The 22,707-nt window shown below is 41.5% G+C and overlaps 1 protein-coding gene across 12 annotated transcripts in view; it reads left to right on the plus strand.

The window, feature by feature from the left end:
• Positions 1-22,707, plus strand: part of MCF2L (MCF.2 cell line derived transforming sequence like) — a 111,660-nt gene that overhangs the window by 75,683 nt on the left and 13,270 nt on the right. For all 12 annotated transcript variants that reach the window (XM_081908149.1, XM_081908154.1, XM_081908156.1 and 9 more), the window contains 17 exons: positions 3,592-3,711; positions 5,474-5,590; positions 6,645-6,794; positions 7,975-8,099; positions 8,244-8,358; positions 9,204-9,323; positions 9,434-9,625; positions 10,766-10,957; positions 11,728-11,887; positions 11,984-12,060; positions 14,116-14,192; positions 14,910-14,976; positions 16,643-16,758; positions 17,613-17,682; positions 19,507-19,599; positions 19,704-19,796; positions 21,039-21,164. In XM_081908149.1, the coding sequence (XP_081764275.1) occupies positions 3,592-3,711; positions 5,474-5,590; positions 6,645-6,794; positions 7,975-8,099; positions 8,244-8,358; positions 9,204-9,323; positions 9,434-9,625; positions 10,766-10,957; positions 11,728-11,887; positions 11,984-12,060; positions 14,116-14,192; positions 14,910-14,976; positions 16,643-16,758; positions 17,613-17,682; positions 19,507-19,599; positions 19,704-19,796; positions 21,039-21,164 (2,010 nt within the window). The remainder of the gene's footprint in view (positions 1-3,591; positions 3,712-5,473; positions 5,591-6,644; positions 6,795-7,974; positions 8,100-8,243; positions 8,359-9,203; positions 9,324-9,433; positions 9,626-10,765; positions 10,958-11,727; positions 11,888-11,983; positions 12,061-14,115; positions 14,193-14,909; positions 14,977-16,642; positions 16,759-17,612; positions 17,683-19,506; positions 19,600-19,703; positions 19,797-21,038; positions 21,165-22,707) is intronic.

Genomic DNA, 22,707 nt, shown 5'->3' on the forward strand with positions numbered 1-22,707 from the left:
CCCCTGCCCGTACGGGCCAGTCGTGTCCGACTCTAGGGTTGTGCACCCATCTCACTTAAGAGGCCGGGGGCCAGCGTTGTCCAGAGACACTTCCTTTTTTTAAAAAATAATATTTTTATTCATTTTCCACAAAAAAGGAAAAAAAAGAAAAACAAAATTTTTTTGTACAACCAATTCACATTTTATCACACATTCACCTCTTTTTTTTGACTTCCGGGTCACGTGGCCAGTGTGACGAAGCTGCTCTGGCGAGCCGGCACCAACACAGCACACGGAAACGCCGTTTACCTTCCCGCTATAAAGCAGTACCTATTTATCTACTTGCACTTAGGGGTGCTTTCGAACTGCTAGGTGGGCAGGAGCTGGGACCGAATGACGGGAGCTCACCCCACCGCGGGGATTCGAACTGCCGACCATGCGATCGGCAAGCCCTAGGCGCTGAGGTTTTACCCACAGCGCCACCTGCGTCCCTGTTAAAACTATATCATCACCTAAAAGAGTAAATGATTTCCACTTCCCTAGAGCCAATTTGAGAAACCATTTGCAGTTAATACAAAAGTGTGATCAGGTGTGTTCATAAGGCCACATTGTTGTTCCTGGTAGCAAAAAAAGCCAATACATATAAAAGCTAGTGTCACTTCTCATTTTGGCAGGCCAGAGCCTACTTCCTCAAAGCTTCCCCTATTTGATAACCAACCAGTGATTCCCCCTGCCCTTAAATAACTGAAAGGGGTGTTACTTCTACAGTAGAGTTTTTTTTAGATACTAGCTATTTAACTTGTGAGAAGTTGAACTTTTCAATCACCTGTTTATAGAAAGAACCTTGGATCCACAACTTAACTTATTATAGTTAACAAGCCTGAGCTGGCCAACGTTGACACCCTTGAGGATTTCCTTTTGCACCAACAAAGCCTCCAAGCCACCAAGGTTGCCACAGAGATGCCAGTTTTTGGTTGTGAAGACAGCTGTCAAGTATGCAGGGCAGTGCCAACAGGATGGTTTATGAAGTATTGTCCTGTAGCATTATTTCATGGTCAGGTGGGCATCTGGTTATTTTCTGTCTGCCCAGCTTTTGACCAAATTGCTGAAGTCCCCACCTCCAAGAAGATACTGCTCCTTCGCTTTCTTTGAGCATCCAAACTCAACTAATGTTTATTCTGCAGAAGGGAGTTGGAGATTCATCCATGAATTCGAAACAAAACAAACACAGATTGCATTATTGAAAGCGCTTATTGTATACTACAGTGGGTGGATCTCATGTGGCCATCTGCTTCTCCACCTTTCACAGCTGCTAGTGTTGCTGCTTCTACAGTCCTCCTTAGCTTCCTGCATCAAGCATCTCTTTGCTGCTGTAGATACGTTTAGGTTCATTGAAAGAAGGGGTTTGTGTTAATAGATGGAGCCAATAGTTTGGATGGTCCCTGTGACTAAATGCTTGTAGCAGGGAGTCCGAATGCCACTTACTGTGTTCTTTCACTCCGGCTAAACTTGTGCTTATCTTATCAGAGCTTCGAGGGTTCATCAGTTGAGAGGAACCAGTTGTGTTATATTGCATTAATATTGTAAATAAGTTTGTGATGCCTTTGAAGCAGTCACCATTTCCTAGAGGATCTGATGTATGACGATCACTTTTCTGGTTAAGCTTCCGCAAGGAAAGAAAGTGCAGGGATGTTTGACCAACAGTGCTAATGGGAGGAGTGTTTAGTGTCTGTCCCCAGCCGCCAGTACCTATCTCCTCTTCAATAAATACTGAGAGCTTATTTGTGGCTTATTTCCCAAATGGGTCTCCTATTGTGCTCTGTGCTTGCTTACTGTTGTCTTTCAAGAAGTCTGCCAGTTTCCTTTCCTTTGGTGATGGTAGTGGGAATTCTGCATGGTCAGTGGTGATGTACTGCCCCGTACCCCAGTGTTTTCCAACCTTGGTCTCTGGATAATGTTGGACTATAACTCCCATCATCCCAAGCCAGTTTGACCCAATGTTCAAGAATGATGGGAGTTGTAGTCCCACTATAACTGGGGACACAAGGTTAAAAGAACACTGTCATTCTGTTCTGGGAATATACATTGTGGGGAGGAGATGGTTGGTCTTTGTGAACTTAGTTCTCTCATCTAATGTTGCTTATTCTTGTATCATTTTTTTAAGGTAATGGTAGTAGCCAATTGACTTTTAAAACTTTAGGAAGTAGCAAATTGGATACCATACAAGAGAGATGCCAAGATGGTGCCTCCAGCTCCCATTATCCCTAGCTATTGTCCCGACTGTCTGGGGCTAATGGGAATTGGAGTCCAACAACATTAGGAGGGTAACACATTGGCTGCCTCTGCAGTACAGCTCCTTGGGGGCAATATAACTTGATGAACCGAGAAATATCCAGCTGTGAAGAAAATGGAGAATGTGTCCTTCCAATTGGCAGTGCTTCCTGTATTTATTTTGGAACTCATCAGTTCATTATTTGCTCAGCATCTTTGTGTGACATGACAGTGTCCGTAGCATGCCAATGCATTATGTATTGGAAACATGAACCGTGTGTTTTTTGTAGTTCAGAAGGAAGCAATTTGGTTTCTACTTTCTGCCTGCAACAAAGTTTTAAGTGTTTGGGGTTTAGCGAGTAGAAGGAAAGGCAATCCTGTAGGCAGCAGGAGCAGTGGTTAGTGAGCAAACATAACACAGTAGCTTGTTGCCTGGGGTGAAACATTGAGACAGAATCCCAGCAGCTTTGCACAGGTCTAAATGTGGAATCCATCTCTGTTGGGTTGGTCTGGAGGTAGAATTGAGTGGAAATGTAGAGGCAAGGTCCAGGTCAATATCTGTCTGTTCACTTAAGGTATTGTATACAGCTTAGAAATTGTTTGATGTTATGTTTTTATATGTATTGGAAGCCGCCCAGAATGGCTAGGGCAGAACAGCTAGATAGGTAGGGTATAAATAATGAAATTATCATCATCATCAATATTATTACAAAAGACTTTAGAAGAAGAAAACAGCTTTGCTACCTGGATTTAAAGCAGGATGTTTTTTCCCCTCTCTGCCAGACGTCTATTTGTGGTAACAGTTCAATACCCACTTCAGACTTGAGTCCTAATAGCTGGAAGAACAACCGTACTTACTGTGGATTTAGGCTGAATGCAACAAAATTAACTTACATTATCAGTTTAGAAACAGTAATAATTCAACCTATGTCACAGTTCTCATCTCAAAATGGTTTGTATTAATAAATATTGTGTCATTAATAAATATCAGCAGCTCAAGTTTACACATCACACCAGTTCATGAATTGCACTAAACCCCAAACTACTGTATGAGCTTCCAAACGTAGACAAACAATGCTCTGAAACTGCTTATCTGTTTTCAGTTCTATAGCGCAGGGGAAACGGCTGTAGCCATGGCCCTCCATTCTGAAATCATGTCAAACCATGGTTAGCACAAACCATGATTTGCCAATCCACTTCAATTCAAACAATGGTTTCTCTCCTTTCCTGATGGGATTTTACAGAAAGCTGGAACACTGCTTCACTGCTTTTGGCAAAAATCCACGAAGAGATCGTTCCATTTTAATATAACAGGCTTTTATTTTCCCATGGTTTTTGCAGGCATCGTTTCCTGGAAATTTGCAGCTAGTTCTGGTTTTGAGACCAACAGGATTCTTTCACAGGACCATTTTCGACATTGCATTCAAATTTCATAGAGATGAGTATAAGATGAAGCTGCCGGTTAGTGCTTAATTCATTTACTTCTGTTTGTGATTTGGGTAGACTTGGTAATAATATAGCTTGGGTCACTAATCTGGTTTTGGAAGACCTGAATTATAATAGTTCTTCATACACAATTGGCATGTGTTATTTGCAAATTAACAACTGTATGAAAAAGATTGGTGAGTGAGATCCAATCCTTTTCGTATTTGCTAAATCCAAAACTCTCTTTCTGTGGGGGAAGCTCTGTTGTATGCATAGGTTTTATTCCTATGCATAGCATTTCAAGTTTAATTCTCCATCCTTTTATCTCCATGTTGTCCCATTTATGTAGTGGGAGCTAACAGAAGGTATGAGTAACACATCCAGTGCTGTCCCAGGGGTTTAAATCTATATTATGTCCTATATCCATTGCACAGTGGGTCATTGACACTTTAATCAGCTCATCTTTTGTTTCCCATTCCAGTAATAGTTTGTACATTTTAGACAATAGTTTTTCCTTGTTCATCAATAGCTATTTTTGAAATTGTGAGCGTTGGTTTAAAATAAAGTTTTTAAAATCTAATTCAAACATATCACATAATTGCTGATAATGTAGTCAATCAGTAATTTAGCTCCTTCTTCAATTGGTTTCAATCAGTTCGCTCCCTGAAAAATCAAACAAATCTCTATAGGTCGCTCACCGTCTATCCATGTTAATTCTCTTGATTGTTATTGTTTCAATTGGCGATAACCATAGGGGTGTTTTTCCCCCAACAAGTTTTTATGTTTCTCCCAGACTCTACAAATTTCTCCTCATAGCATGGTTCATAAAACTCTTATATATTTTAGCTTTCCCATACCAAAGACATGCACTCCAGCCAAACTTCATACCGTGGCCTTCCAGATCTTAAATGTGTACATCCTCCAATACAACCCATTCCCTTAGCCAACACAAGCAAGCAGCCTCATAATACAATTGTAAGTCTGATAGGGCAAATCCTCCTCTTTGGTTTGTATCAAACATCTTTTTGTGTTTAATTCACGGCTTTCTCCCTGACAGACAAATTTAGAAATAGCCTTTTCCCCCGTTCCTTGAGGCAACTTGGTTTATCCACGATCAGGATTGATTGGAATAAGAACAGCATTTTTCAGAGCACATTCATTTTGATAGCTGAGATTCTCCCTAGTAGGGAAAGCTTCCTCCTTCCTCCTAGGGCCAGCATTCCAGACTGCTATATCATGCATCACCACCCACCTCACCACTAAAAATGAAGTGACCCACAAGTGTGTTTTCTGAAGATCTTAGGCAGCCAGATGTGAGCATGCATGGTATGTGTGTATTGGAACCAACACCAATTTGTGAAGACATGAACCAATGGTATTAATCATTCTGTTGTCATTTGTTGATGCCTGTGCAGGGGGTCGCATTGCCTACACTAGGTGTGCATGAACCCCTCATGTTTTTGCTTGGTGACAGTAGCCACAAAGGGCAGCGTGACAACCGGCCCCCCCTCCATCCCTGGACCAGGGAAAACATACATTGTACTACATGTTTGAATGAATAATACATTGCATGTTTTATTACAAAGTCACTACAACTTACCTTTATGTATACATTTTGGTTATGCCTTTTGACTTAACCAATTATTATTTCTTCTGTTACTGTCCCATGCGAAAGGAAGCATCGTGGCTTGATTGAAATGAAATTAAATGATTGCAAACTTCCAAAGCTGTCAACCCCCCCCCCCTAAAATAACCTTTTTTTCTTTTTTCTTTTGCTCCTGCTGCTTCTGTGCTATAGATCATAATGCTGAGCTCACTAGCAGAATTAAATAGCTACATTGACAGAACACAACTAACAGAAGATCTTGGAGGAACTCTAGATTACTGCCATAATAGGTGGCTGACACATCGCACTGTAAGTCACTTCCCTTTAACTGGTTGTATCAATGGCCCTTCTGTTGTACGCTCTGTCACTCTGGGCATAGCCTTACGAATACAAATTGAAGTAGCGTATATGAGAAGATGTTTCAGAAGAACTTGGCCATCCCAGAGAGATATACAACGATTAATGATTTTGGGAGTTGTGACTTTAGAGTTTGGGAATTAACAATATATTGTTAAAAGAGGGTGACTTTTTTTGGTGATAACTCACGAGACAGGAAAAAGGAAACAACTAAAGTGCTTTTAAAAGAAAAATTTAGATCCATTAGGTGATATCCATCATTAGTCATAACTGGAGTGGACCTTGGTATCATCCACTGAAGTTTCAAACTATATTGAAAAAGAAGAAGAAGAAGAGTTTGGATTTGATATCCCGCCTTTCACTCCCTTTAAGGAGTCTCAAAGCGGCTAACATTCTCCTTTCCCTTCCTCCCCCACAACAAACACTCTGTGAGGTGAGTGGGGCTGAGAGACTTCAGAGAAGTGTGACTGGCCCAAGGTCACCCAGCAGCTGCATGTGGAGGAGCGGAGACACGAACCCGGTTCCCCAGATTACGAGACTACCGCTCTTAACCACTACACCATACTGGCTCTCAGTATGGTGTAGTGGTTAAAAATTCTCTTATAGGCACTTAATGAGGTGAATAATGGTGGAGACATCGTATTTATAGGTTTTGACATTTAGTTTTAATGCAGCCTTTTAATTTTTGTAAGTGATATTTCTAAAAATGTCAAATGATATCTAACAATAGTCAAACAGAAATCAACGAATTTAAGTAACTTAGGTTCACTGATGTTAGTGGGTCTGCTCTTGAGTTTGACTTAGTTGGGTTTGACCCACTGATATGTCACTCTTTATTTATGCTTCTCTCTCTCTCTCTCTCTCTCTCTCTCGCTCTCGCTCTCGCTCTCTCTCTCTCTCTCTCTCTCTCTCTCTCTCTCTCTCTCTCTCTCTCTGTGTGTGTTTATATTCAATGGCATTTGACTCCTGAGTTTGACTGTGTGTAATGCCTTCATTAATCCCAAAGGCTATAGAGAACTTTGCTCAAATGGTTAAGCAGACTGCTAAAAACCTTCGATCCTTCGGGACTGAACTGGCAGAAACAGAGCTACCAAACGATGTGCAATCCACCAGTGCCCTCCTTACAGCACATACTGAAAACAAAGACAAAATGAAGGTATTCTAGCTGTGTTGTTATATGTGGTGTTAGCAATATCTGAGGACGTTTTATTGAATACAGTGGTACCTCTGGTTACGAACTTAATTCGTTCTGGATGTCCGTCCTTAAGCTGAAACCATTCTTATCCTGAGGTGTGCTTTCGCTAATGGGGCCTCCTGCTGCGCGGGCGATTTCTGTTCGCATCCTGGGGCAACGTTCGCAACCAGGAACAGCTACTTCCGGGTTAACAGAGCTTTAACTCGGTTGGCCATACTTTTGCCAGACAGAATTCATGCTGCCTTTAAAATGCTTTGGGCCATCCTCTCCCCAGTTACCAGTACCAGCAAAAAGAATAGTAGCAATGTGAGATTTTAAAGTAGTTTCACTGTATTTTATCATTTCTTACGGCAGCATTTCTTTCTTTCATCTCTTTCCCCCACAAAATCCCGAATCAATGTTTGGATAATTAATTATTGATTAATTAGGAGAATTTTGCTCAGGGATTTTTCACTTTTAAGCAATGTGGTAAGAGACCTTTTTGGCACAAAGCTAGAGAAAGAGAAAGTAATTGAGTCATAATTAAAAAGAAAGACACACTAAAATCAACTTATTGCAAATCTAAGTGATTGTATTGAATGTGATATGTTAAACAAAATAATTGTTAGATGTTTTGGTTTTTTAAAAAAACAACAACGTAGTGTTGGTTGTGCGAGGATTTTGCCAGTGACGGTTTTCGAAATATACTTTGAAGTGTTTAACCCTAACTGTAGGGAACAGCAGGACCTCAGTTGAAACTCAGAAGTCTAGCTTGGAGAAGAAAGGCAGGGCTAGGTAGGAGCAGGATGGGGAGAGCACTAATGATGCTGCTTTGGTTCCAAAGGAGATTTGGTTGTTTGTTTTGGAGCCAGCCGAGGTCCCAAATCTCTAAAGTCTCTGTATGTATGTATTCGTATGTATCACCTGCCTTTGGGGATAAGTTTTGTGAGGATACTTAAGCGGTGGTGACCAGGGTTCAGGCTTTTCCTTCTCAGACAGTGGAAGGTGAACAAGGCAGCCTTTTAATGATGCAGTTACAGTGGCTTAGATGGTACAACAATAGACTACTCGTCTCCAATCTCAGTTTTTGCAAAGCTTGAACATACAGCCTCGGTGGAATTCTTAGGGAGGAAAAGTCATAGCCTTTTTAACTTTTCCACAGGAGGATCTGAGGATAGCATTAATACAAGGACAAGATATTCTCAAAAGTATTAGAAAACCGGTTTTTGAAAACTCAGAGTACAACATGAATCCAGATCAGCTAGAAAATCAAACGACTGTGGAAAGGTGAGGTAAACCTGGTTACATGCTTGTTTCCCCCTAAAATATAATCAAATAAGCAGCCAGAATTAATTTGTTTCCAAAATAAATGTAAATGTTCTATTTCACTCACAGTGCGCTGGATAGAGTTATTGTCCTTTTCTCTTTTAGGCTTCTAGCCCAGCTCGATGAAACGGAAGCAGCCTTTGATGATTTTTGGTCTAAACATCAACAGAAGCTTGAGCAGTGCTTGCAACTTAGACATTTTGAACTGGAGTTCAAAGAGGTGATGACTTTTAAATATATATATAGAGAGAGAAAGAGACAGACAGAGAAACATAGAATTGTAGAGTTGGAAGAGACCAACAACGGTCATCTAATTCAATCCTCTGCAGTGCAGGAATCTTTTGCTCAACATGGGGCTTTAACCCACGAACCTGAGATTGAGTCTCATGCTCTACTGACTGAGCTATCCTCAGTGCAATTCAAAGTCAACACCCAGTAATATTTTGTGTGCTGTATTACTTTGCTATCGTCTTGCTCTCTCTCTCCTCTGCCATTCACTAAATTAATTTTGCCTTATGTAGTACTATCAAAAAATATGTGTCAGATTTATTTATTTATTAGTGTTCATAAGCTGCCATTATAACAATCTCAGGGCAGGGTAGACTAAAACTAAATGTAAACCATAGCAATTCCAGTGTTGTAACTGAGAGAACAGATGAATCAATATCTACAGGATATTATAGGTACAATAATAAATTACATTTGTGACCTTCCATAAAGTATGTCATTCACCATCTAAATAAGTCCTACAGCTTTACAGCTTTGACTTCACGGAATCCCTTCTCAAAGTTTCAAATCAACGTTCTGTGATTTAAATATATTTGACACAAGAAAGCCGTAGTGAACAGCATCTTCAAAAGACACCCTTTATAGTTCAAAGTATACAAGTTTCCGTTATTATTACTCTCAGTGAATGAGATGACTGGCAGCTTTGCTTTGTTGGTGTGACTAAAGAAAACGAAGACCTTGTTGTATAACTGACGATTTATGAAAGAGGTGAAACTTGTTCCCTCAGGTATGTAAAATTCCACATTTTCATTTACATGTAGCTATCTCTCATTTCAGGTCAAAGCAGCTCTTGATAGTGTATCTGAGAGGTTGTCACATTTCACAGAAGTGGGAAATAGCTGTTCACACGTGGAGCACATTCTGAAAGATCTCGCCAGCTCTGAAGAGAAATCGCATGTAAAGATTTGACATTTCTTCGTATGCCATGTTTTTTTTCAGTAGGCTGCTCTTGTGAAGAGATAACGTTACAACTTATGCTTTCATGTCTTAACCCATTACTTTTATAGGAGATTTTGGGAAAGGCCAAGATGCTGATCTCTAAAGGTGACCAGTTTATACAAAACAACCATTATGCTGTGGACTCCATTCTCCCCAAGTGCAACGAACTCCAACATCACTGTGATGCCATTGCCACCGCAGTGAATAAAATCAGGGCTTTCTTGAACCAGTCGCATGAGTTGCACAGCCGGCTGGAGAAGGTAGGCCCAACTTTACTGATTTTGCTCATCAAATTGCAGGCATGTGATGACCCTTCCTGGGGCAGTCACTGTTGACTACTGTAACACAGAGGGCATAGCTCCCCACAACAATGGGAACCAAAATACCCAACCAAAGACAACTTCATTTATTAGAGTGACAGGCAACTGAAACATAGGAAGATGTGTTATACTGAAACAGATCATTGATCCACTTGCCTCCCCTTCAGCTAGTGGATCAGGACCTACTACAGTCATACCTCATGTTGCGTCTACTTCAGGTTACATGTTTTCATGTTGTATCCTGCGGCAACCCAGAAATACTGGAATGGGTTACTTCCGGGTTTTGCCGCATGCGCAGAAGCGCTAAATCACACTGTGCGCATGCGCAGACACGGCGCTTCAGCTTGCGTCAGTTCCGTGTTACGGACAGGCCTCCAGAATGGATCCCGTCCATAACACGAGGTTCCACTGTACTGAGTTGCAGCAGTCCTGCCACCATACAGATGTATAATCCTAGATCTGAAAAAGTCAAAGATTACTGGTCTACACTGACTGCAGAATAGAAGAGAGGTTGAGGCATGGAAATGGAGGTGATCTGTGTGCAAGGGAGAGTTCAGAACAGTAAAGAAGGAGGCTACAGGGGGAAATGGAATGAAAGTGAAAACGGGAGTGGAAAATGGGTTGCAAGAAAAGGGAGTAGGATGCATGGGAATTGGGTTGAAAATGAAAGAAGGGATGTGAAAGGATCTGAAGAAATGGAGGGGATGCTGGCTTCATAAGTGTCACATGGTGAAGAGGCTGCTTGGTAGTTGCAATGTGTGGGAGGGGAAAGATGCAAGAAGTTACCATGGGGGTGGTTTCTGTGCAAGAGAAGGGTTGCGCAAAAGGAGGTGGGGGAGCCATGGGCATGGCGTGAAGTTGCAAAGCGGGGCTGCGGAAACAGAAAATAGAAGCGGCTTTGGAAATTGGGTTGGAGAGATGAAGCTCCAGGCGGTTCATATGGGGTGAATAGCAGGAAATTGGCAGGCAGAGTGAGTAGGGGTGCAAGCCTGGGTGTGCATGTGTATTACTAAATCTTTTTCCAGTTCAAGGATATTTACTGATGTGCCTTTTCTGCCTGCCTCCTTTGTACATTTACAGTCCATGAAGTGGTGTGATGAAGGAATTTTCCTGCTGGCTTCACAGCCTGTGGACAAATGCCAGTCCCAAGATGGAGCAGAATCCGCTTTACAGGAGATTGAGAAGTTTTTGGAGACGGGTGGAGACAACAAGCTCATGGAACTGAATTACTTGTTCAGAGAATATGAAGCCATCCTTAGTGAGGAATTAAGGGTACTCTTAATGCCAGTTATTATGCCAAGATAGCTTTACTTTCTACCCAAACCTGTTTGTTTGAAGGAGCCAAAACTCGTGTCTTGCCCTATCATGAGGCACAGGTAGTCCAAGTCTCTCCCTAAATTAAAGCTGAGGTGTTAAAATACTTCTGCAAGGGTGTCAAGATAGCTACAAACACATGCATAAGTATTAGAGCCAGAATATTGTGGACTCCCACTCACAAACACTGGCTAATTCTGTCTGAGCAGAAGCACCTGGTCACATGAGGTGACCAGTCACTGGTTGCTTTTTCTGCTTGGTGAGTGCCCAGTCCTCCAGCCCACGAAAAGCTTTTCATGGGACACTCCAGAGCAGCGTGTGGGGCTGCCGCTATGGGAAATTTCAGCTGCGTATCTCTGTAGGATAAGAGACTAAATGCAAGACAAATGAGTATCTTGCTATACGATTTTTTGGGGCAACGAATAGGCATGCAGCTGAACTACAGAATTGGAATTCAGTTGCTTAGAATATTGTCCTAAGAATCTTAAATGTGTGCAATGTGTGAAATCGTTATTCATTTTTAAACCCAAGCATGTTCTTCGTTACCCATTTTTGTATTAAAAAAACAAAACGTCATTCTTCCAAATCATTATTGAATTACTGGAAATCAGGGCACTATCAACTGAGTTGTGTGTTGACAATGCAGGATTAATGCAGTTCAATTTAAAAATAAATAAGCACCATGGACATGGTTTAAAACGATGGTTTAATTTTGGCTTCTACAACAGGAGCACATACAAAAAGTTCTTCAGAAGCAGGAAAGCATGGAAGAAATGTTTCAAAAGAGGCGCGTCAGCCTTAAGAAACTGGCAGCTAAGCAGATGCGTCCAGTTCAGCCCGTGGCCCCTAGACCAGAGAACTCTCTAAAATCACCTTGTCCTTCTCCAGGTAAGCAGCTGGCTTGCTCAGAACCTGTTGAATCCAAAAATAACCGAGCTTATGATTTGACTGGCTTTCAATGGTTGGATTTGTTTTGCATACCAGGCCTCCAAAGAGACTCTGAAGATTCGTCCAGCCCTGACAGTCTCATGGTTCGAGGAATGTACTTGAGAAGAATCAAGGTAGGCGTGTGTTTGTGTGGCTGCCCATGTGTGTTTTTAAGCATGTGTAGATGTATCAGGGATGGGGAATCCTCAGGCCTGGGGGTCAAATACAGCCCTCCAGACCTCTATCTGACCCTCAAAACCATAGCCCCTCTCCCCAAGACATCTCTCATCAGCCCTGCCCTGCACCCTTCTTTGTATGTCTCTGGGTGGAAGGTGTCTTTGAACTCTGATCACGCTGCATGGATGATACTGTAGAAACTAACCTAACACACAGAACTAGCATTCACATCCATTGCTCTCCCTTTTGTCTCTGGCTACACCTACTACAGGCATGTGGCCCCATTGTTTAAAATGCAAGAAAGCAGTCCAGAATTGAGTGCAATCCAAAGGGCCCAGCAGCTGAGTTCAGGTCCCAAGAGTCAGTCATGGGCAGAGAAGTTAAGTCAAGTTGCAACAGTCTGGGAGATGAAAGTCCTGTATTGTTCCAAGAACTGCCAAACTAAACTGAAGGCTTACGTACATAGTCTGGTCTTGGCAAATCCCACTCAAGACCAGCTACAAGGATTGAATTGTGCTCTTTGCTTCCCAAAAGCTCCTTCCTTGAAAGTTGCTCTGTTCCTTTGGGCTTTCAAAAGGCTGCCATAGCTAGGACTTTCTGGTGTCTGTGCTGTCTGGGTCTGGGAGGCAGCTCTTTCCCCACAGATGAATCAAGTATCTGCCCTGAGGATCTTTCCAGGGAGCCAGCCTTGTGAAATATCTCCCTAGATGCTGAGCATCGGTAGTGGGGTTAGAGGATTCCTGGCTCTCCAAGGTCTGAGTCTTGGTTGGAGGATGAATAGTCAGGGTCAGATCAGGGCCTGAAACAGTAGATCATTTTATTATTTATTAAAAACATTTTAATACAGTTTTTCAGAGGTTCAGTAAACAGATACAGTCATACCTTGGAAGTCGAACGGAATCCATTCCGGAAGTCTGTTCAACTTCCAAAACATTCAAAAACCAAAGTGCGGCTTCTCATTGGCTGCAGGAAGCTCCTGCAACCAATCAGAAGCCCCGTCGGACATTTGGCTTCCCAGAATAGTTCGCAAACTGGAACACTCACTTCCAGGTTTGCGCTGTTTGGGAGCCAAAACGTTCGCAAACTAAGTTGTTCAAAAACCAAGATACAACCGTATAAAGATTTTTTTTTTCTATTTTAAATCAGGAAACAATCTATTCCCATCGGAAAGCAGGAAAAGCATTTAATTTCAGTGCATCCTTGGTCCTCCTCCTTGTGCAAAAAGATTCCACAAGCCCACAATTTTCCCGGCAAAAATCAAACGCCATCATACTTGATTCACCCAGGCCGTGCAATACATTTTGTGTGTGTTCCATGTGAAGTAACACAAAGTGAGAACATCAAAACATTTGACCAGGTTTTGCAACTTTTGTCTACCTGCTTGAGCCTCCACCTCTGCCTGTGTTTCTCAGTGCCAAACTAGATGTGGCGGCAGAAGATATATCTCTTTAAATATGGGTCTTCCCATTCACATACTTCATAAAGGAGTGTGATTGCCAGTGTACCTGTAGCCATGTTAACCTGCCGGCTGCTCTTTTGTTCAAAAGTGTCCTCTGGAAGGGTGATTTGCAGTAGAGAAGCAGGACCGGGGGCACCACTCCTGCTCACCACTTCCCCCCGGAAACATTAAACACCTCTGCTATTGTGTTCTTGTGTTTTCAACTCCCAGTGGAATTTCAAGACCATTCTTGCCTTTGCAAGTTTGGAACACCACATAAGAGAAAGTATCTGAGGAGTGGCATTTAGAGTAAGAGTGGCAGGTAGGCATAGGATGGAGAGAGTTAAAGACAAACATATTCACGCCCTACCTACTCTGTTGCAAATCTCCCTCCCAAAGGTACTTTGGAGAGGAGGCAAGAGCATCAGGTTAATAATAATAATAATAATAATAATAATAATAATTTATACCCCGCTCATCTGGCTGGTTGCAATGTTCCTTCTGGTTTGACCCTAAATGTAGATTTGTTGCTTTATCTATGGTGCTGTTGACTTTGAAAAAAAAATATTTTCAGAGAGAAATCAGTGAAATCCATCAAAACAGAGGTGGATCTGTGATGGATGATGAAGAAAATCTAGCCGTGTTAAGGAAGTAAGTACTTTACATACCAGAGCAATACTGTACAGTTAGCATGTTAGAGGCTTCTCCAGTGGTTACATCTTTTATGCATCTAACCTGAGATTTGGTTGATCTAAGACCAAACTGCGGGAGGCAGTGGAAGACAGGAGTGCCTGGCGTGCTCTGGTCCATGGGGTCAAGAAGAGTCGGACACGACTAATCGACTAAACAACAACAAGGCCAGGGGTCAGCAAACTTTTTCAGCAGGGGGCCAGTCCACTGTCCCTCAGACCTTGTGGGGGGCTGGACTATATGGGGGGGGGGGGAATAAACGAATTCCTATGCCCCACAAATAACCCAGAGATGCATTTTAAATAAAAGCACACATTCTACTCATGTAAAAACATGCTGATTCCCGGACCGTCCACGGTCCAGATTTGGAAGGTGATTTGGCCAGATCCGGCCCCTGGGCCTTAGTTTGCGTACCCATGATATAAGCAAATTCCCTGAACGCATCCCTGTATAATGCGGCAGCAATGTTTAGGTAGGGCGTTATTTGGTGTCAGTGGTACTAAGCTGCTAAAATACCATTACAGTTCTTTCATTTTTAGGAAACTCCATGCAGCTCCTATTTGGTTGCTAATGTGTATCAGAGACTTACTCATGATCTCTATTGTCAGTAATCTAAAAAACACATGAAGACTGATTCGAGCAGCCACCTCTTGACTAATCTGATTCCTGTGTTCATAGACATGTAATGAATGAACTTCTTGAAACAGAACGAGCGTATGTGGAAGAACTTCTCTGCGTTCTTGAGGTAGGCATTTGAGCCCCATTGAAGTGCTACATTTAACTACAACCCTTGAGCAAATTTGCTATGCAGTGCACATTCCAAAGCTGTATGTATGAGTACCAAATGGTATGAAAGGTAAAGAGACCCCTGACCATTAGGTCCAGTCGTGGCCGACTCTGGGGTTGGGGCGCTCATCTCGCTTTATTGGCCAAGGGAGCCAGCGTACAGCTTCCGGGTCATGTGGCCAGCATGACTAAGCCGCTTCTGGCAAACCAGAGCAGCGCACGGAAACGCCGTTTACCTTCCCGTCGGAGCGGTACCTATTTATCTACTTGCACTTTGACGTGCTTTCGAACTGCTAGGTTGGCAGGAGCAGGGACCGAGCAATGGGAGCTCACCCTGTCGTGGGGATTTGAACCGCTGACCTTCTGATCAGCAAGTCCTAGGCTCTGTGGTTTAACCCACAACACCACCTGCGTCCCCCACCAAATGGTATTAAGATTGAGTTAATGAGGGGAGGGGGTTGTGGGATTTTTGCAGTGAAAGGTTTTCCATGCTCCCCTAGAAAGAACACCCTTTTGTTGTGGAATTGGGACCTTCCTCTGTTCTCTTGACAAAGCACTTAAAAGAGGAGGAATCTCCTACCCAGTTAGCTTTACAAATTCCTTTACATGGTCATCCTTGAATAGCCTCTGCAGCCCCTTAAAGAGAGGCAGTCTGCACCTCTGTTGGGATCACCCCTGGGTGGTGCTTGTTAAAAATTGGTTTGGCTCTCGTACTTTACTTCACCTTTACCTTTTTGCTTTTTTTTTTTACAACTGAAGACAGCTTCCCAGTGCAGACCTGATCCTCCTTTCTGCCATAATATTTGGAAATACTTCCCATATAGGGCCATCACATTTTGCATCCCCCAAGTTCCTGGTGACGAAGGGTGTGGAGGCAGAATGGCCTTCATCCATGTGCCTCCTAATGTTGTGGTTATGGCAGGGAGAATTAAAATGTTGTTTTCATCAGTGTGCCTGGTGACATAATGCATTCTATTGCATTTCTGCCTTGTTTCGCTTTCTAAGCCAAGTTCTTTATATGAACCCAGGCTAAAGGAAAATCTTGCCTAGCTGTACCGAAGGAAGAGCACATGAGTACTTAAAAGTGCAAATTAAAACAAGTTTGTGCGTCTTTCCTGCTGTGTGGAAGTGCTAAAGAATAGATCTGGCTTTTTTGCCTAGAGCAGATGTCATAAACAGGAACTTAGGTCAGGAAGGAAGAAGAACAATTGACTGGAAAGGTCACGATATGGGGATCCATAGTCATTGTGGTGAGCTCAGGATCCCAAACACTGGAATTATCAGTTGGATGGATTTTTATAAATAGTCTTGAATTTACATGCATTTCAAAAATACATTCTGATTTTTGTAAACTTCCTTTTTAACTAGAATATTTTACAAAACTGTTTATAAGACGGCAAATATGTGTGTTTTTGTGGGGGGGGGGGGTTTGTTTTTGCAGAACTGGGCTTGAATTAAAAGGGAGAGCTGCTGTACTGGACATTGAATAGTCTTTCCCCCTCACAATGATGTTGAAATATTGCTGTGTGTTTATCAGCTTTGAGCAGATTAGACTTGCTGAAGAAGGAGAGAGAGATGTTGGAACTAACTGCAAGCAATTAATCTGCTTGCCTTTTGTATTACAGGGCTATGCTGCAGAAATGGACAGCCCCTTAATGGCACATCTCATTTTACCAGGGCTGCAAAATAAGAAAGACGTCTTGTTTGGAAACATGGAAGAAATCTATCACTTTCACAACAGGTTAAGATTTGTGGCCCATGCACAAATTTCTAGTCATATTAACAGAAAATTAAAACGAACACATTAGAATATATTCATTGTGATTAAAAAATAATAATACATCAAAACCCCCGAATTATTTGGTTTTGCAGAGTCACAGTAGTTAAGCTCCTTTTTAAAGCAGTAGTCCACAGATCCATTGCTTCAGCCTTTTTGCACATTGGTTCTTTGTCAAAACCCCATGGAAATTACTATAGGGTTTGCACCCAATCTCTCTCGTGTAAATACTTACTGTGGTTGTCCCATTCCTTTTGAAGAAGCTTATTCATGTTGTATTAAACTATGGTTTAGTATGATATGCAAATGTTACCATAGATTCCTGAGGGGTCTTCTTTATGTAGTGGCCTCTGTATTTAAGTGTGAAATCTGTTTTAAAAAAAAGTAAGCAGTAATGCTACTTTGAACTTGGTGCTGTTTTAGATTCATCTTTGTTTAGTTTCATGTAAGGATACTACAGCTCCCTGCTTCTGAGATTTCAGACAGTACAGTAGGTCCTCGGTTTACAAACTTAATCCATTCCGGACGTCCATTTTTAAACTAAAACCATTCTTAAACTGAGGTGTGTTTTCCCTAATGAGGCCTCCCGCCGCCGATGCCCTTCCACTGTGCAGATTCCATTCTTAGACCGAGGTAAAGTTCTTAAACTGGGACACTATTTCCGGTTTTGCGGAGTTTGTAAACCGAATCATTCTTAAACAGGACTGTTCTTAAACCAAGGTACCACTGTATATATTAAAAGGTAGAGGAGGAGCTGTAGATAGTTATTGATTGTTTCTCCATATTTTTCAAATAAATTAAAATTATTTTCTTTGCAGAATATTCTTAAGAGAACTAGAAAATTATATAGAATATCCAGAGCTGGTAGGAAGGTGTTTCCTTGAAAGGGTAAGTAGTACGAAAATGACTGTCATAGTTTTTGTGTTTGACCTTTCATTAGAAGAATAGTTTTCATTCTGGCACCAGCAATATGAGGAGAAATTAAGCCATGGTTGCATGTTCCTAATTCAATCAAGAATAAAGCTGGTACATATGGTTAATGATGAAAGTTTTACGATGAATGTGACAAAAATCATGTGTGCACAACCCGTTTTAAGTGGTCTGTTGCAGGGGTGGGATCAGGACCTAGTGGAAAATTGCTGAATAACTTGCAGTAGATCCACAAAAGTTTTCGGCTCCCAGTTATGCTGACCTACTATTTCGCATCTGTCTCTGGTTGGTGAACCTTGGGAGTCCTCTTGAAAAGCGAAATAGATTCAACAAGCCTGAAGTATGCCCACCAGCTGATCGAGAGCATAGTTGTTTTGCTAACTTGATCGTTCTTCCCCAGTAACATCTGTATTACAAATGTCTACCAGTCGTTCCCAACCTTTTTGTGGCCATGCCCCACCTAAGCATCTCTAAATTCCTGATCCCCCCACCCCCTGTAACATATAATTCTTATTATTCAAAAAGTGAACTCCTATTCACTTGGAGGAAGCCTAAAAGGCCATTAACTCGGTCTAACTCATTCTCGAATTGCCCCCCTTAAAAATCAAATTGCCCCCCTGTGGGGCGTGCCCCCCGTGTGGGGAACCACGGGTCTAGGCCTTCGTGCTGAAACAAATGCATATTAGAGAGGCAGATTAGAATTCTGAGTTCTGCTAGCTTCTAGGAAATATCAGATTTACCCAGTTGAGTTTCGCTGTTGTGGGTCATGTTGTGTAATACCAGTCCAGTTCAAGGTGCAAACATAGCCCTAAACAGCTTGGACCCAAGTACAGTGGTACCTGGGGTTAAGAACTTAATTTGTTCTGGAGGTCCATTCTTAACCTGAAACTGTTCTTAACCTGAGGTACCACTTTAGCTAATGGGGCCTCCCACTTCTGCCACCGTGCGATTTCTGTTCTCATCCTGAAGCAAAGTTCTTAACCCGAGGTACTATTTCTGGGTTAGCGGCGTCTGTAACCTGAAGCGTCTGTAACCCGAGGTACCACTGTACCTGAAAGAGCGCCTTCCCTAGTGTCAACCATCTTGGGCCCTACAACCAGCAGAGAATGCCCTATTGGAAGTGCCACTGCTGGGTGCTGCCTGGTTGGCATTGTTATGAGGCAGGGCCTTCTCAGTGGAGATTCCCTGTTTGTGGAATGTCTTCTCTGTGGTGAAGCGTATCTGCCCCCTCTTTATAACCTTTCAGGACGGTAAACATTCCTGTTTACCCAGACATTAGATGGCTAAATAATTTCCTGGCAACGTTTAAATGATTATGAGAACATGTTGTTTTTTAAAAGACATTTTAAATATGTTATTTTATTTTTCATTGTATTATTTTAACAGTAATGTGCTTACCAGCTGAGGCTCCTCAGGGAGGAAGGGTGGAGTATAGATATTAAATAAATAATACAGGGGGGTTTTTTTGGAGTTCCCACAGGAACAGAGACATGAATTAACAGGGAGGGGGAGTTACTTTTTGTGATCTAAAGTCAACTCAGTTTTAGCCAATCGGAACAGCCATACATATTTCAACAGTCCGTTAATAAGAATGGTTGTTATTCAAGCTTTCCTCAAGAGTAGACCCATTAAAAGCAATTGACTTAACTTAGCCATCTTCTTTCATTTTAGTGGGTCTCCTCTGAGTAAGATTTAGTCGAATGCCCATTGTAAGTGTGGTAGTTTACTTCATAATTGCAAGAAAACTTAAAACTTTAGTAATAATTATTTTCTCTCATTCAGATGGAAGACTTTCAGATTTATGAAAAATACTGTCAAAATAAACCTCGATCTGAAAGTCTGTGGAGGCAGTTCTCAGACTCTGTATTCTTTCAGGTATTCTTTATTTTACTGTAAAAAACATAATTAGTTGATTACTATCTTTCTCATTGCATCTCATGGAAGGATTTTTTCAGTTCTTTATTCATTTATATTTATAGGAGTGTCAGAGAAAACTTGACCACAAGCTGAGTTTGGATTCCTATTTACTGAAACCTGTTCAAAGAATAACCAAATATCAGCTTTTGCTAAAGGTAGGAGTATAATAATATTTTAGCCATGCCTTTAGTTAATTTCTAAGTGACCTTGTTTGGAGGTTCTAGCAGAATGGAAGAAATTTAATGACTATTTAGCTAAATACATCAAGTTAAATTAATTGGAAAAAGCTTGCAATTACCAGCTAGGCCTAGGATTTAAATAAGTAATGCGAGAAATTATTCTGTTTAGTGCTGAATTGGGAAGAATGACTGATGTTAAGTGATTAAGTTAAGATTTTAAGAACTTTGATTTGGAAAACCGTTAAAATGATATTCATTGAAATCCAACTAGGGGGATACGAGGAAGTCACTTAACAATGTTAAGAAGATTAGTTTTAATAAGGTTATGATTTATGTTTGTCTGTTTATTTGTTAGTGTGTTGTTTTTTATTTTGTGAAAACCAATAACATTTTCTTGGGAAGGGTGGGATTCTAAGTGACTGATTTAGAGCAACTGACCGCTATGAGTAATTCCATAGTTTATAGCTTTGACAGTGTTTGCAATTTGCAGCATGCTTTACAGTCTTCCATTATAGTTGCCTTCAGCAAGATTGCAATGAAGTGAATCATTATGAGCTGACAAGCTGAGTCTGGGAGATAATGGGCAGGTTCCCAAATAATGCTGAGCTGTGGTTTGAGGTTATATGCATGAACCCCTTGGACTGAAGCATTCCCCTTCCTTCTTTTCTTCTCTCAGCACAGCTAGGAGGGGGATCAAAATGAAATTCAGTTTCTATTTCTCAATTTCCTGGTTTGCCGTTGCATCTAAACCAAGAATCGTGGTTCAGAATAAATTCTCGTTTAAGCAAGCACACATCACAACCCAGATTTTAGAGTTAACTTTGTTTTGCAGTTGACTAAAGTTTATTTCAAACCACAATTTCTGACTTGTCACGTACCAGCCAGCAATCCTAGAAAGAGATATTGAATTGTGGTTTATTCCTTCTTCTGCTGCATGAGATGTTCATGTAACATGTACAGATTAGGTTAATCATTACATGTGAACCAGGCCAATGTCTTTACTAAGGTCATATAAGAAGTGCTGAGAAAATATGGTACTTGAACTAAGGTCTCCCAGTTTCACTGTCTTGAGTTCTGCCCTTCTCAGATTGTAACCTTATATTTTATATTGCAGTCTCCATTTATTTTATGGCATATAGTAGTAGCTCCCCAGTTGTATCTAGAGAATTTTGTTGCTCTTGAGATTCATAAGGTGCTATATATTTACTTCTTTCACAGGAAATGCTAAAATACAGTAAAAATTGTGAAGGAGCAGAAGATCTTCAAGAGGCACTGACATCAATATTGGGAATTCTTAAAGCAGTTAATGATTCCATGCACCAAATTGCAATCACTGGCTATGATGTAAGTAGTAGCATTAAAATTTCACATTTTAGCGATACATAATGCAAGCAGTAGTGCCAATATTTTCTGCAACAGTTTTCCACACCACCACCACTTATCTGAAATGATGGTTAAAACTACTGAAAGAATGAAGAAAGAAGAAGACAGTTATCAAAAATGCCATCCTACAAGATTTGCTCCACCTCAGTGCATTTCAGACTACAGCTTCCTTCTGTAGAAGGAGTCTTAAAATTTTCCTTTTTTTTTAATAGAATAGTTGCAGCAGCTCGAACATATATTTTCACCCTGTCTTGCACTTTTACTAACGGTACTAGATGAGCTGCAATATTCGTCGAAGCTACTTCTGAAGTTCTACAGAATTTGAAAGTTTTGAGGTTGCTTCTGAAGAAAGAACTTGTTTTGAAACACATTGAGCTGCAATATATTCTGTTAGTTGGCCCTTACGAGAAAATTTTTCCCCTTCTTACATTATTTCTGGTGGCATGTCACTTAGCCTGTGTTTGGTGTGTGTCGCTCACCCACAGAAAGAGATACACGCATCGATTGAATTTTAGGATGGAATAGAAAGCTACAGGGTGGTGTTGGTGAGAGGACTTATATAAAATAGGTTTTTCTTCTCTCTACCGTCCCACACCTTAATTCTTGTTCCTGTCTAAACTTTAACTTTTGCCATCCAAATCCCTGAGAGAAGGGGAGACTAAAACTCTGAAACATTTTTGGTTAGTTCATGAGACCCAGCAGCCTTATGTAACAAGTCCAGACCTTGGATGTTCTCCATTTCTTCAGGAAGGGACTGTTCACTGGACTTAAGAGGCAAGACCATAGAACCAACCCACCCAGTTGCAGGAGAATAATGCAGGCTTAGGACCAGCTTCAACTAAATCGTTCCACCTGCACAAGCCAACATAACTTCTTCTTCTTCGGCGATCACTCGTAGCCGAGTAAGATTGTCTTCCATAAACATGGTTTTAACAATGAGTCCGTAAGTGACTGTGGAGGCAAATTCTGGATCCACACATCCTTCCACAGTGAGGACATTGGTTTCCTGGTGGGAGTTGATCACAGTGTGGGTTTGCCAAGCATGCCTTCCTCTTAGCACGTTTCTCCCTTGCGCCCTGAGTTTGAGTGTCTTCAAAGTACATGACATCTTTGGTAAAGGCTGTTCTCCAATTGGAGCGCTCACAGGCAAGTGTTTCCCAGTTGCCGGTGTTTATACTACATTTTTTTAGATTTGCCTTGAGAGAGTCTTTAAACCTCTTTTGTTGACTGGCAGCATGACACTTTCCATTTTTAAGTTCGGAATAGAGTAGTTGTTTTGGAGGATGATAATCAGGCATCCGCACAACGTGACCAGTCCAGTGAAGTTGATGTTGAAGAATCATTGCTTTGACACTGGTGATATTTGCTTCTTCCAGTACACTGGTATTAGTTCGCCTAGTCCTCCTGGTGCAACAGGACTTTCTCTGCTTCTCTTCCCCACCTATGTGCATCCCCAACGCCTTCCCCAAATTTACTCAGGAGGATCAAGGGAACCCTGAGAACA

The sequence above is a fragment of the Podarcis melisellensis genome (genome assembly GCF_964234715.1).
Source record: "Podarcis melisellensis genome assembly, chromosome: 4".
NCBI classification, from domain to species: domain Eukaryota; kingdom Metazoa; phylum Chordata; class Lepidosauria; order Squamata; family Lacertidae; genus Podarcis; species Podarcis melisellensis.